This window comes from Pelodiscus sinensis, chromosome 1, assembly GCF_049634645.1.
Source record: "Pelodiscus sinensis isolate JC-2024 chromosome 1, ASM4963464v1, whole genome shotgun sequence".
In the NCBI taxonomy this organism is placed as follows: Eukaryota; Metazoa; Chordata; order Testudines; family Trionychidae; genus Pelodiscus; species Pelodiscus sinensis.
In genome coordinates, this window is record NC_134711.1 from 107,201,693 (window position 1) to 107,214,980 (window position 13,288).

Here is a 13,288-nt window from a genome sequence, read left to right on the forward strand (position 1 = left end):
TTGTGTTGATGTCCCAGCTGGCTTCTGCCAGTCTCCCCCCACGCCACCCCATCCCCTCTGGGCCATGGCTTTAGCAGATGGAAAAGTGGTCTGAACAGCACAGGAACTTTCTGTGGAGCTGTTCCAAGGCGGGGGAGAGCACCCTGCGCCTCTGAGAGTAGCCACCTGAGCAGCTAGCTCAGCCAGGGGCGGGAAAGGGGAACCATAGTGGGAGGGGGGGCTTTCCCTCCTTGCTCCCCTTTCCCTCTCCTCCTTCTCCAGCCAGCCCCCCCTTTTCTCTTCTCCAGCCCCCTTCCCAGCGCTCCCTTGGCTTTGCTCCCCGCCGCCTCCCTTCCTCACCCCTTCCCCCCGCCCTGTGCCCTTCTCTGTCCCCCCCCCCCCAGCTACCGGCGCGGCGCTCGGAGGGGCTGTCCCTAGAAGCAGGGGGTGGGCCCTCCCGAGGAGACCTGCCCCCCGCCTCCCGCCGCCCGCGCCTGACGCGAGGGGGCAGAGGCTGGCGCCGGCCGCCCTGGCTGGGAGCGGGAGTGTGTGCGCGCGCGAGGCGAGGCGCCTGGCGGGCGGCAGGGCGGCGGGGCCCGGGCCCGGGGCATGGAGAGCCTGCTGGAGAACCCGGTGCGCGCCGTGCTCTACCTGAAGGAGCTCACCGCCATCGTGCAGAACCAGCAGAGCCTCATCCACACCCAGCGCCAGCGCATCGACGAGCTGGAGCGGCGCCTGGACGAGCTGAGCACCGAGAACCGCAGCCTCCGCCAGCAGCAGCCGCCGCCTGCCGCCGAGCCCCCGCTGGCGGCCCCCGCGCCCGCCCCGCAGGGCCAGCAGCAGCCGGAGCCCGAGCCGCTTCAGCACCCGCAACAGCTCCCGGCGCCGCCGCTCGCGGCCAGGCAGGCTCAGCCGGGCCCCAGCGGCGGCGGCGGCAGCAGCAGCGTCCGGGCTCCCGCTCACCAGCATCCCCCGCTCCAGCCTCATCAGCACCCCGCGGAGAAGGACAGCAGGGAGCGGGGCTGCTGCACCGCCCTCCTCCAGCACAAACCGGCCCTCGGCAAAGGCGTCCTGGGCAGAAGACCAGAGTAAGTCAGGCGCCGGGGGGAAGGGACCATGGGCTCGTTCCAGGCCGAGCGGGACCCGGGCTCGCTGCAAAGGAAGATGCGGGGGCGGGTGGGGGAATCCCCTCCTGTGCCGGGCGCACGGAGCCGCGAGGCGGCGGCGGCTGCTGCTGCTTGCGAGGGGCATCAGCCGCCTTCCCCTCCCGCCTGGCTCGTGTCCCGCGGGTGGCTGCTGCTCGAGCGGGGCGCGCACGCCAGCCCCCCTGCTGGGGGGGTTGTCATCAATAAATAAGTCTCGGGTCAAAGCGGAGGCCGGGCTGGGAAGGAGGCTTTGCAAAGCCTGGGGCAGGCTCCGTGTTCATCGGGGGCGTGCGGCTGGTCTCTGACCGAGAGGGATTTTCTCGCCAGTGGGGATGCCGTAGTATATTACCTATCACAACAGTGTGGGTTTATGGACGCGGCTGCTACACAGCGACGGTATTTAGGATGCCCGGTCAGTTTTCTGTGTGCATAGCTTTTTTTCCCTCCAAAAAGCTGTCAGATCGCCAGCTTTTAAAAGGGAGAAAGTATTTTTTTGCTGGCCTTACTCATCTAACAGAAACAGCATGAATACTAATAGTGAATGCTAATTATGCGATGGATGTGTACGGATAGTATGGAAGGATTAGTAGTCCAACAGTGAAAGAGAGTAATACTAGAGAGTTACATTTTCCTGATGTATGCATCCAATAAGTCCCATCAGCTCACCCGCTTGCAGTAACAAGTGAGCTAGATATCTGCTCTGCATTTACTTAGGTGGCTTGGAAACATCAGGGTCTTTTTTGGTCAACAGCCGAGTAAGTAAAGTTAAGAGCAGTAGAAAGAGCATGTAGATTCCTTAAGTAACTATGATTTTTGAGAAGTAAGGTCACATTGGTAAAAGCAGAACTGTATTTCTCATCTAGATTAATGTGTATGCCTTTCTTTCTGGTGTTGTTGAAGCAAATGAGGTCCTCCTCAGCACACTTCTGAACTGAGATTATGGAGCCCTTCTTTCCTGTGTTTGCTTTGTGTACAGAACAGCAGTTAGAAACATGAGGCAATAGCTCAGTGATTTACACTAGCTGAGGATCTGGCCATGACTGAATAAGAAGTGATGCAGAAATTACAGAGTAATTTATATTGCTCCTTACACCTACAATATACTTTCCACACCAGAAGCTCATAGAAGCTTATAATTTGCATGCTCAACCTTTCAAGCTCTCATTACTTAGATCAGTGGTGATGTTCATGGTAATAATCACTATGCTAGGTAGTAAACTGTTTCAGGACTGGGCCCTTATTCACCGTGCATTGTGAAAAAGCTTTGAAAACACATAGAAGCTGATTCTGATCTCTTGTAAACTACTGTCAAGTCAGGATAAATTTAGTGGAGTTACATCCCTGTGAAACCTATGTAAGTGTGTGCAGAATCAAGCTCATTGTTTTTAAACAGTGAATCCCTGCAGTGAAGCCAATATTAGGAACATAACATTGGCAAGGTTTTCCTTCATCTGAATATAGTTTCTCACATACGTCATTAGACAGATTGACGAGTCAGTTTCAGTGTACAGTCTCTCCTCTACAAGCCTTTCATTTTTGCATTAGGGTTTGCTTGGGGGGAAAAACCTGTGAATTTCTTATTATTTCATATCAAAATGCACAAGCAGAGGAGCATTTAGGACACTGCTTATCTCTGATACATACACAGTGATTTGTGGAAAATCAGGACTGTCACCGGAGATAACACAGCAATCCCTGAAGCTCTCTTCACTTAGGAGGATTAAAATAGCCTGCTTCTGTTTCCTCCACAAACCAAAATCTGTGTATAAAAATAAATTTATGAGATTGTAAAAGATCTAAACTCCTCACTTTGACAAGTTCATTGTCTTTTATTGATTAGATACACTGGGATTCATTCTCTCTCATCTGCAAGTGCTAGAGGGAAATCAAAGAGAACAAAATCTAATCTAAAAGCAACTTGAATGTGAAGGATCTTTCACCTCCTTTTGACAGTGTGCTTAATATTCACTAAGATCCAATCAACCAACTTCAGAGTTGCATTTGGGGTTTTATGCAATAATAGAGGAAATTTGATCCAGAAGACAGGGTGTGTGGAGAGGATCTTTATATAGTGAAGATTTTTTCACCTCCTTTTTTCCTCCCCCCCCCCCCCCCGGCATGCTCCCACTCATGGTATTGCCATATTAGAAACACTTAAAATCCAATATTCCCTCTTCCTCCCTCTGTCTTTCTGACCAGGACTGTAAGAACTGAATAATAATTAGGAAAGAAAATGGCCACTCTAAATGGAACATAAATAAGATCTTGTAGGAATGTTATGGATGGAAGGAGAGCTTAAAGGGATTTCAAAGAAGTACCAGGTCTGTTATTGCCTAGCAATGGAACTTCATCAGTCTGGCACAAAACTGAAGGCCCAGAGAGCTTGTTTAAATACATTTGCGATGCTCCCTCCCACTCCAGACACAACTCATAAGTCTCTCTTAATTTGGGTCAGGTTGAGATCCTTGAGACCCAGCTCAGTAATAAACCTTGAATGAAAGTGAACAGGTAAGCTTTTAGACACGTGTCTGTCCATCCTGCCCTCCATCAATCTGCAGGAAAACATAGACTTTGTTTTTAACAAATTTTGGATCATTCATTTTTATCATTTTTCTTCTCAGCAGTAAAAAAAAAAAAATCTACATTTTAAATTGAAAAAAATTGGGTTGCTCCAAACCCTTCTTTGGAAAGGGGGAAAATTCATCAGGTATGCAGAGGATAGTTAATTGCTGCTGCATGTCAGTGAGGATGGCAATGCAGAGCTCACCTATGAAAGGACATAGGGGAAAATATTTACATAGGTATTTCTCAGCAGGAATTAGTCTGATTATTATTCTGTGGCATTCCTTTCTATCTAGGGTTCTATTGCATAAGTGCCTCAATTACCGCTTTAGAAACAAAAAAATAAGGTCAGTCATTCTGGAATGTGTTGCCGCAGAAATACACATTCCCAAATAGCATGCCTTAGATCATCTTTATTAGGCATCCTCTTGTCTTAAGAGACCATTTTAAAGTATCCCCAAATGTACTGGGTATAATTCTCCCTCCCTATCTTTATCTGAAGAATACCCATGATTGCTAGTCCCTTGATATGCTTCATCGTATGTAACAGAATTACAAAAGATTATTTTGGCCTCTTGAGTCTAAATGGGCCACATCCTGCATACCTTACACAAGGAAAATTCCCTCAGAGGGAGCTGTGGCTGAGAAAGGATGCCGTTTGGTCCTATATATATAGGTGGCAAAGTCCTCTGTAGTAGAGAGAATAATAATAATAAATTATGATACAAATACATTGAACATCTGTAGACCCTCCATCCGTAGATCTCAGTTAAGTTTACAAACATTAATCAGAAGCAGAGATTATTATCCCCGTTTTACTTATGGTGGAGAAGAGACTCAGAAACATTAAGTGATTTATCCAGCATCATAGACAACGCCTGTGACATGGTCCAGAACCGAACCCAGTTCTCAGCTCTGTGTTTGGACCACAAGGCCATCCCCCTGCAAGAAGGATCTAGTGGTATAAGTTTTATAAAACCACATTTTCAAGTGGTTTATAAACTATTTGGACTTGCATTGGGCTGACACCAGTTTTATTTTATTTTTTGTTTGTGTGTATCAGATGGGTAGTTTTATCTTACTCTGTGCTGAAGAAAGTATGATTTCCATCCACTTAGTCTTTGCTATGAACTGAGGCTATTTGCTATATTTTGTGTTTAATTTAAAAAGACTAATTATATAACATTAAAATGAAACTATTGCATATGCAGAAGTGCTGCTTTCCATATTTTTTTCTTTTTAACTATGCATTGATGTTCTATTGTATGGATTATCTCCAGGATAAAGGCGTTAGACAAAATCCCACTGATTTCAATTAATTACTGTACATATTGTGGGTTTACTATTACCATTAACATGCTTTGACATATTTGTGCATTGCACTAGTAAAATAGTAAAACTATTGCAACAATCCTGCAGGATTATTACAATATTTTTATTATTCCTTGCACACCTCAAATCCTCACGGATTTCATTTTGGGTACACAAAAATAAACTGTCTCGTGGCTTGACTACATTGGGATTTGAGCCATTATTTTAGCTGCACTGGTACTGCCCCAAAGCAAGCCTTATGGTAGATGTGGAAGAAGTGACTTGCAGCATTGTGGCTTGCCCTTGTATCAAATGGCAGAGATTTGCATCTGCACAGCTACATTGATAGCTAAAGCACCGACAAATCCCAGACAAAGGGATACAAATTAATGACTAGTAACAATACCATGAGAAATACCAGCTAGAGGGACAAAGAGACCATGTCCAGGAACAATACCATATGAAATCATAGGTACAAGAACAGAGTTTGAATGCCTAGTAATGATGCCATGAGCAATCACAGCGACAGAGACTGCATCTGAATTTGTGGAATTAATACCATACAAAACTTTTGCAAGAGGCTGGAAAAAAATACCAGTGGTAAGCCTGGGCATTAGTGCTTTAGGAGTGCTAGCATGTGAAAGAGTATCCGTGACTACTAATGAAATCACAGGGCTCCGATCTACACTATGGAGTTATTTCAAAATAACAAGCAGAGTGTCCTCACTACCAAGTCAATTCTTTTGAAATAACAGGCTGGTTATTTTGAAGTAATAACTCCTGCTTTCCACGAGGAATAACACTTACTTTGAAATAGTTATTTTGAAATAGTGGTAGTGTGGCTGCTCCACTGCTGCTATTTCGAAATAACTACTCCCCAGAGTCAGTCAAAGTAACTACTGTCCAGTGCTTCCTGGGGCTCTAAGTTGAGGTAGCGCGTCCACATTAATGGAGCCTTTCTCGGACTAATTGTGAGGCTTCCCTATTATGAGGACATGCTATTTCAAAATAGTTATTTCAGGAGTTATTATTTCAAAATAAATTATTTTAAAATAATTTCCTAGAGTAGACGTGCCCAGGAAGAGCTAGCCAGGGGAACAGGAATATGTCTATACTGTAGTTAAATACTTGTGGCTGCCCTGTGCCAGCTAACACAACCTTGCAGGACTCAGGCTAAGGCTTTATTTAATTGCAGGGTAGACACGGTGGCTGAAGCTGCTGCCTGAGCTCTGGGACCCTCCCTCCTCATAAGGTCTGAAAGTCTGAGCCAGCCCACTCCCAAATGGCTACCCCACAATTAAACAGCCCCTAGCCGGAGAATTATGAACCAGAGTCAATTGGCATGGGTCAGCCATAGGTTTTTAATTGTTGTGTAGACATACCCAGGGAAGCAATGGCAAGTAATGACTCTATATAAAATCCTGGCCATGGAGACAGGCCGTCAGTGCCTAGGAATGATGGCAAAGCAAATGCCAATAAGAAGGACAATGATGTGCTGACCTATGGACAGGAGAGGCCATGCGCAAGGTACAGTACACACCAGGTGACTTCCAGTGGTCAAATGAACAGGACAAGGGATGCAGACATGCTTCTTCTACCTTGGTTTGTATTTCACTCTGCTGCATGTTTTGTTACAGTCAGTTGGATGCTCTCTGATTACTTGGATTGTATGTTCAGAGCATTTCTAAATCTCATTGAACATGTTTTTATAACCTAAGAGATACAGAGTTTATGGATGCATATGAGATGGTATTTACATTATACAAAAATTATGTGTTCACATGCACTGTATTCATAGTTATGTGAGGTATGGGTCAGAGTTAGTCAGAGACCAGAAATGTACTCCTAGACAGGCAGCATGCCAGGCCATGCGACTATCGTCTATGAAGAGTTGCTCTTTTATTAATTTCAGTTTCTCACTAGTGGTTAAAAAATATGCACACACATGCGTATCAGGTTCCAATGACACTTTCCCTATCCAGATCCTGCTCCTTTGACTGTCTTTGCCTGCCATGAAATCTTATTACAAGACAGAATCTGAAAAGAGCTCAGCTGTCTATCTTAATTTTTCTGCTTCTTGTTTAGTTTGCTTCCTATGTTTTTTTTATTTGTCTCTCTGTTTTGGCTGTTGTTTTCTTCATGTCTCCTTAGCAGTGTTGCTCTTTCTGTCTTTGCTTCTGAGTCCACCTATGGTTTATTTTGCTCTCTCTGTTTGTGGTAAGAACCCTTCTTTGATTTCCCCCTTGAGAAAAACACTATAAAAAGCTAGAAATGTATTTTGTGCAACAGATGGAAAAACATTTATTTTTTAAATAAAATTACCAGTAGCCTATGAGCTACAGCTGTAGAAGAATATGAAAAACAAATAAGCAAAAGGGGAAGGAATCAAGTCAGATTCAAATGAGCTTGAAATGTGGCTTTTTCACTTCCAAACTCTTTCATGTGTGAACTGTGGAAAATATGTATTTCTCCTCCCAGAAAATCTGTATCCTAACACAAGCTAAGTTAGTAGCATTTTAGTGTTTCCTCTAGCTGTGCTTTTGTTGTTGTGCTCAGTGAAACCCTGGATAAGAGGAAGAATAAGTGAATTTTGCCTTTATACTGCTGTGTGGCTCAGTTTGGTAGGCAATGGAATCATCAGTAGGACAGCTTTCCTCAAACTGGAGGTCCTGAATTAAAAAAGAGGTCAAAGGAGGGTCACAGTATTGCCATCCATATTTCTACACTGACTTCAGAGCGCAGGACAGAAGTAAGGGTGGCACGGTATGGGGGTCATCACAGGCTGAAATATTTTCTAAGGGGGCTCCAACGTAAAATGTTTGAGAACTTCTGAGCTAGGGTACTGGTCTTGGAAACAAGAGATCTCACTTTATTCCCTGTTCTGCTAATGACCTACTTTGGACAAATCACTTCATCTATTTATGGGTATAATTATACTTATTTTTCTGCAGTAAAGCACTGGCATACCTAGAGATGAAAAACACTAGGGAAGAGCTAAGTATTCTTAAAAGCTCCAGTAAAGGAAGCAGCATACATTTATTGTCATTAATTAGTAAGGTAATTGTGTGTGTGTTTGAGTGAATATGCATACATGTATGCACGAAAATGTGCTTGGATGTACATTAGTGTTCACTTATGACTAAGATCCAAGTGACACAGCATTTTGTTTCTATTTTTATACACAGAAAAGCAGCTCCACAGCTGGTATAAAATGTTACAGCTGCATGGACTTGCATGGAACTATGCCAGTTTACCCCAGCTTAGGATCTTCCCCAGATTGTGTTAATGCATGTTTGTGTGCATGCGCACACATACACACAAACATACACATGCGCTGGTTTAAATGGCATTTTCTCTTGGATGCTGACAGTAGCAATAGATAAAAATGCATCATACAAATAACAGTGAACAATGAAAAAGACTTTAAGCCACATTGTGATTCTTCATGTAATAGGTCTGTAACTTTTTATGGTATAATAATTTAGGGCTTTAGGAAATTTGTTTCTATAGGGTCATAAAGACGTATTTTTGTACATTTGGTAATACCTTTATGTTCTTTACCAAGTGCATGTGAACCATCATGCTGATGTATGTTCAGGAACGATTGTTATAGCTTTTGCTGGAAGCAAAAGCTAAGATTATGTTAATTGCTTACTCCTGTTTTCACATGCTCTTAAGTTATAGCTTTCTTAGTTGAGTCTGAAACATTCCATGATTGGTCTCAAATGACAGGAGTATGAAAGTTTGAGGGGGAAAATAACTCTTTAGCTGATTGTGAGTAGAAAAAGTGAAAACACCCACTATCCTGTCCCAATTTGCTAGTTGAGGAAAAAAAGTAGATGTTTTTGTTGTACTTGCTCATAAGTAACTCACATGGTTGAATAACACCCCCAGTCTGAAGACCTGTCATGGGGATGGTTCCCTGTGAGGATAGTCTCCTAGCCATGCCTTGAAAACAGCAATCTATAAACAGTTGGAAAATTGCTAAGTAGGCATCAAAGGAAGAATTGAACATCCAAATAGAGCCCCTTCTTGTCCTATGGCTTCACATTGGAGGCTGGGGGAGCATATCTTCTCTTGTGGACTGCAGATGTAGCAGGCGGATTGGCTGTGGCTAATAATCTTCATGAGGGAGATTATAAATACATCTCATTGAAGCAGAACAAAAAACTGCTTTACTTTTAAAGATAGAAGAAAATAGTAGGAATGAAAACACTGTATATTTTAGGTTCTCTTGCCATAATTAGGGTCTTGACTCATTTCAGGTTTTAAAAAAAAATTCTAAGCTTTTCCTTGGAAAAGATAGAGGCAGCAGTGAGAGGGGGTGGACTGCGGCACCATGGACATGGTGCTGGAGGGAACCAGCTTTTAAGCTAGCTCCCCCTAGCACTAGCTCCTGCTTCCCCACCCTTGCTGCCTCTGATACAGAGGCAGCAAGCGGGGGGAGGGGCGACTGCAAGTAGTTGACTCGACTACCCAATAAGCATAGGCTTATCAGATAGTCAATTAGTCAACTACTCCTTTACATCCCTGGTCCATGTTCAGTCCATTAGCAGGTACATCTTCAAGATGGCTCACACTACCTTACTCAAATGGAATAGTCCTGATGGTAGCTACTCAGATGAGCCTCATGGGTAAATGTGGGTGTGGTCGTGGGAGACAAGTGGAATCCTTTCCCATTATATTACTTTTCACCTTGGAAAAGAGATGTCTTCATCAGTGATTTAGATATTGGCACATTATTAAGTTTGCAGATGATACCAAGCTGAGAAGGGTTGCTACTGCTTTGGAGGATAGGGTCATAATTCAAAATGATCTGCACAAACTGGAGAAATGGTCTGAGGTAAATAGGATGATGTTTAATAAGAACAAATGCAAAGTCCTCCACTTAGGAAGGACCAATCTGTTTCACATATACAGAATGGGAAGCGACTGTCTAGGAAGGAGTACAGCAGAAAGGGATATAGGGGTCATAGTGGACCACAAACTAAATATGAGTCAACAGTGTGACGCTATTGCTAAAAAAAGTAAACATGATTCTGGGATGCATTAACAGGAGTGTTGTGAGCAAGAAGTCATTCTTCTGCTCTACTCTGCGCTGATTAGGCCTCAGTTGGAGTATTGTGTCCAGTTCTGGACACTACATTTGAAGAAAGATGTGGAGAGATTGGAGAAAGTCCCAGAGAAGAGCAACTAGAATGATTAAAGATCTAGAGAACATAAGCTATGAGGGAAGACTGAAAGAATTGGGCTTGTTTAGTTTGGAAAGGAGAAGACTGAGAGGGAACATGTAGAGGTTTTCAGGTATTTAAAAGGGTGTAACAAGGAGGAGGGAGACAAATTGTTCTCCTTGGCCTCTGAGGATAGGACAAGAAGCAATGGGCTTAAACTGCAGCAAGGAGGTTTAGGTTGGACATTAGGAAAAACTTCCTAACTATCAGGGTGGTTAAACACTGGAATCAATTGCCTAGGGAGGTTGTAGAATCTCCATCTCTGAAAATATTTAAGAGCAAGTTAGATAGACATCTATCAGGTATGGTATAGACGGTGCTTTTTCCTGCTGTGAGGGCAGGGGACTATACTTAATGACCTCTCGAGGTCCTTTCCAGTTCTAGTGTTCTATGATTCTAAGTGGGGATATGATTGAGGTCTATACAATCATGACAGGTGTGAGGAAAATAAATCAGGAAGTGTTATTTACTCCTTTTTATAACATGAGAAGAAGGGGTCACCCAATGAAACTAATAGGTAGTAGGTTTAAAACAAACAAAAGAAAATACTTCTTCACACAATGCATAGTCAGCCTGTGGAACTCCTTGCCAGAGGATGTTGTGAAAGCCAAGGCTAGAAATGGGTTCAAATAAGAACTAGAAAAGTTCATGGAGTGTAGGTCTTTCAGTGGCTTTTTGCCAGAATAGGCAGGGATGCAATACCATGCTCTGAAGTGTCTGTAGCCTTCCTTTTCCAGAAGCTGGGAATAGGCAATGGGTTGATCATTTGATGATTACCTCTTCTGTTCATTCTCTCTGAAGCACTTGGCATTTGCAACTATCAGAAGATAGGATATTGGGATAGATGGACCATTTTTCTGACCCAGTATGACCGTTCTGTGTACATTTATTCAAATATAGCACCTGTCTCTATTTTTTTTTCAGATTTCTCCTTCTTTCCTGTAATTATTGAACCAACCTGGTCTCTTCTATCACTTACATTCTCTTCACAGGAGACTGCTTCTGTTCTACTGGATTGCCATATTAAATGATGCAGCCCTATAGAAAGTTCAACTGCTTCTCAAAATGTTCTTGGCTTCCATTGCTTGATTTTTAATTTGCAAATCCCTTTCCAGCTGGACATCAATAACTTGCCTATGTCCCTTTTCTTCTTAGTGGTGGAGTTTCTGGATTTCTTTCTAAGTGTCCATTTTGGTATCCAAATATGCCAGATATCTAACCTTTCTTTAAGCTAGCAAAGGACCTGAGTAATTTCCATTATTGTCTTTTCCCTTTCTTGCATTGTACTCAGTCCATATTCACAGCCGTCCCCAGCCCACATACTAAAGGCTTGTCCAAGGAGCCTTGTCTACCCTAAGGGGCTTTGCATTAATGTGACTACTCCAATGCAACTCCCTAGTGTAGACATACTGCATTGGAGAGTTGCGTCTATCTGCCCAATAGATTTTAAGAGCAAGATTCTGATTTCACTACAGTGTAAATCTGGAATGACTTTAGTGAAGTTACTCCAGATTTGTATAGGTGTTTCTGAGCTCAGACTGTGGCCTGGTGTTCTTTCTGGAACTAAAATCTGCAGCAGCATCAGAACAAGTCAATTCAAGTTGTTGCTAATTTACCAACCTCTACATCTTCTCACTCGGTCACTTAAGCTGTCAGGATCAATTGTTTTCAAGATTCTCCAGAGAATTCTTCTTTGTTACTCAAGTAGGAATGGTTTGATCTCTCCCTCTGAGCCTCCTATGTAGCTGCATTGTCATCTGCTGCTGGCCCTTCATTTCCACACGATAGGAGCTCTTTGTATTAGGGATGTGACTGTGTATCTGTGTACATGGTAAACCAATGAGCCTAGGCTCAGGGTTAGATGCAGCCTCCTCCCCCCACCACTCTGCTTCTGTATCAGGGGCAGTGGTGGGGGAGGAGGGGGAGGGAGGTGGGAGCCAGTGTGTGTGTGGAGCCAGCTTTTAAGCTGGCTCTCTGCATATTCTGGCTCCCACGGAACCTCCTGCCTCCCCCCCCTGCAGTGCTGCTGCCTCCCACAGAAGCAGCAGTGCAAGTCGGGGAGGTGGGAGCTGATGCTCGGGGGGAACTGGCTTTTAACTGGCTCCCTGTGTGTGGTGATTCCCATGGAGCTGACTCTCCCCCATGCTGCTGCCTCCCACAGAAGAAGCAGTGTGGGGCAGCGGAGGACAGGTGGGAGCCGGTGCTCATGGGGAGCCAGCTTAAAAGTTCTCCCATAGAGCTTCCTGCCTTCCATGCTGCTGCCTCTGATACAGTCGGCTCCCTGTGAGCACCCGCTTCTGCCTGCCCCCCATGGGTAAAAGTGTAGCTGCTGAAAAATTTCAGCAGTTACACATTCACAAAGATAAACACATTTTAACATTCGTACTTTGTACAAGATAGACATAGAGAAATCTGCCATATCACACTTGACTTTGGAAATATTCCCACCTTTCTATCCCTAGTTGTCTTGGCTTCTACATTGCAGGAAGCTCAGGATTCCTGGTTCTTTCCTACATTATTTGTATTGTTTGCATTAGTATTATTTGCATTGTGGTAGCACCTAGGAGCCTCAGTCATGGATCAGCATCTGTTGTGCTAGGAACTGGAAATGAATTGACGCGGCATTCTACTAATCTAATGTATCAATCACATACACATGTTTGAACAGGGATGTGTAAAAAATCATTAGGACAAGGATCATCTTTTTGCTACATACATGTACAGTGCCTAACACACTATCTGTGGTGATCACAAACTGCAGCTTGTGACTCATCAGCATCACACAGGAACCCACCTGCAAAATATGCATGTTCCATCCAGATAGCATTCCCATACCTGCTTTTCTTAAAAATATCTTGTATTCTGGGGATGCACTAGTAGCCTTCAATAGTTTTTGAATAGCCACCACGCAGCGATGCAGCTTTTAAGCCCTCTCACCATGGATACTCCGAGCTAACTGGATATCCTGGGCATGATGGTGACTCGCTTAGCATGAATGGCGCACAGGTTGGTGTCTTCAATTAGATAGATGGCCCCCATTTGTACCCTCCTGCATAACAA

General features: G+C 44.0%; 1 protein-coding gene across 8 annotated transcripts in view; it reads left to right on the forward strand.

Annotated features, from left to right (window-relative positions):
- The first annotated feature begins 474 nt into the window (after positions 1 to 474).
- IQSEC3 (IQ motif and Sec7 domain ArfGEF 3) overlaps positions 475 to 13,288 on the forward strand; it is a 165,301-nt gene continuing 152,487 nt past the window's right edge. For 4 of the 8 annotated variants that reach the window (XM_075940825.1, XM_075940821.1, XM_075940816.1 and 1 more), the window contains exon 1: positions 475 to 1,067. In XM_075940825.1, coding sequence (XP_075796940.1) covers positions 589 to 1,067 — 479 coding nt within the window. In that variant the 5' untranslated portion in view covers positions 475 to 588. The remainder of the gene's footprint in view (positions 1,068 to 13,288) is intronic. The other 4 variants (XM_075940807.1, XM_075940811.1, XM_075940827.1 and 1 more) reach the window with 2 other exon arrangements.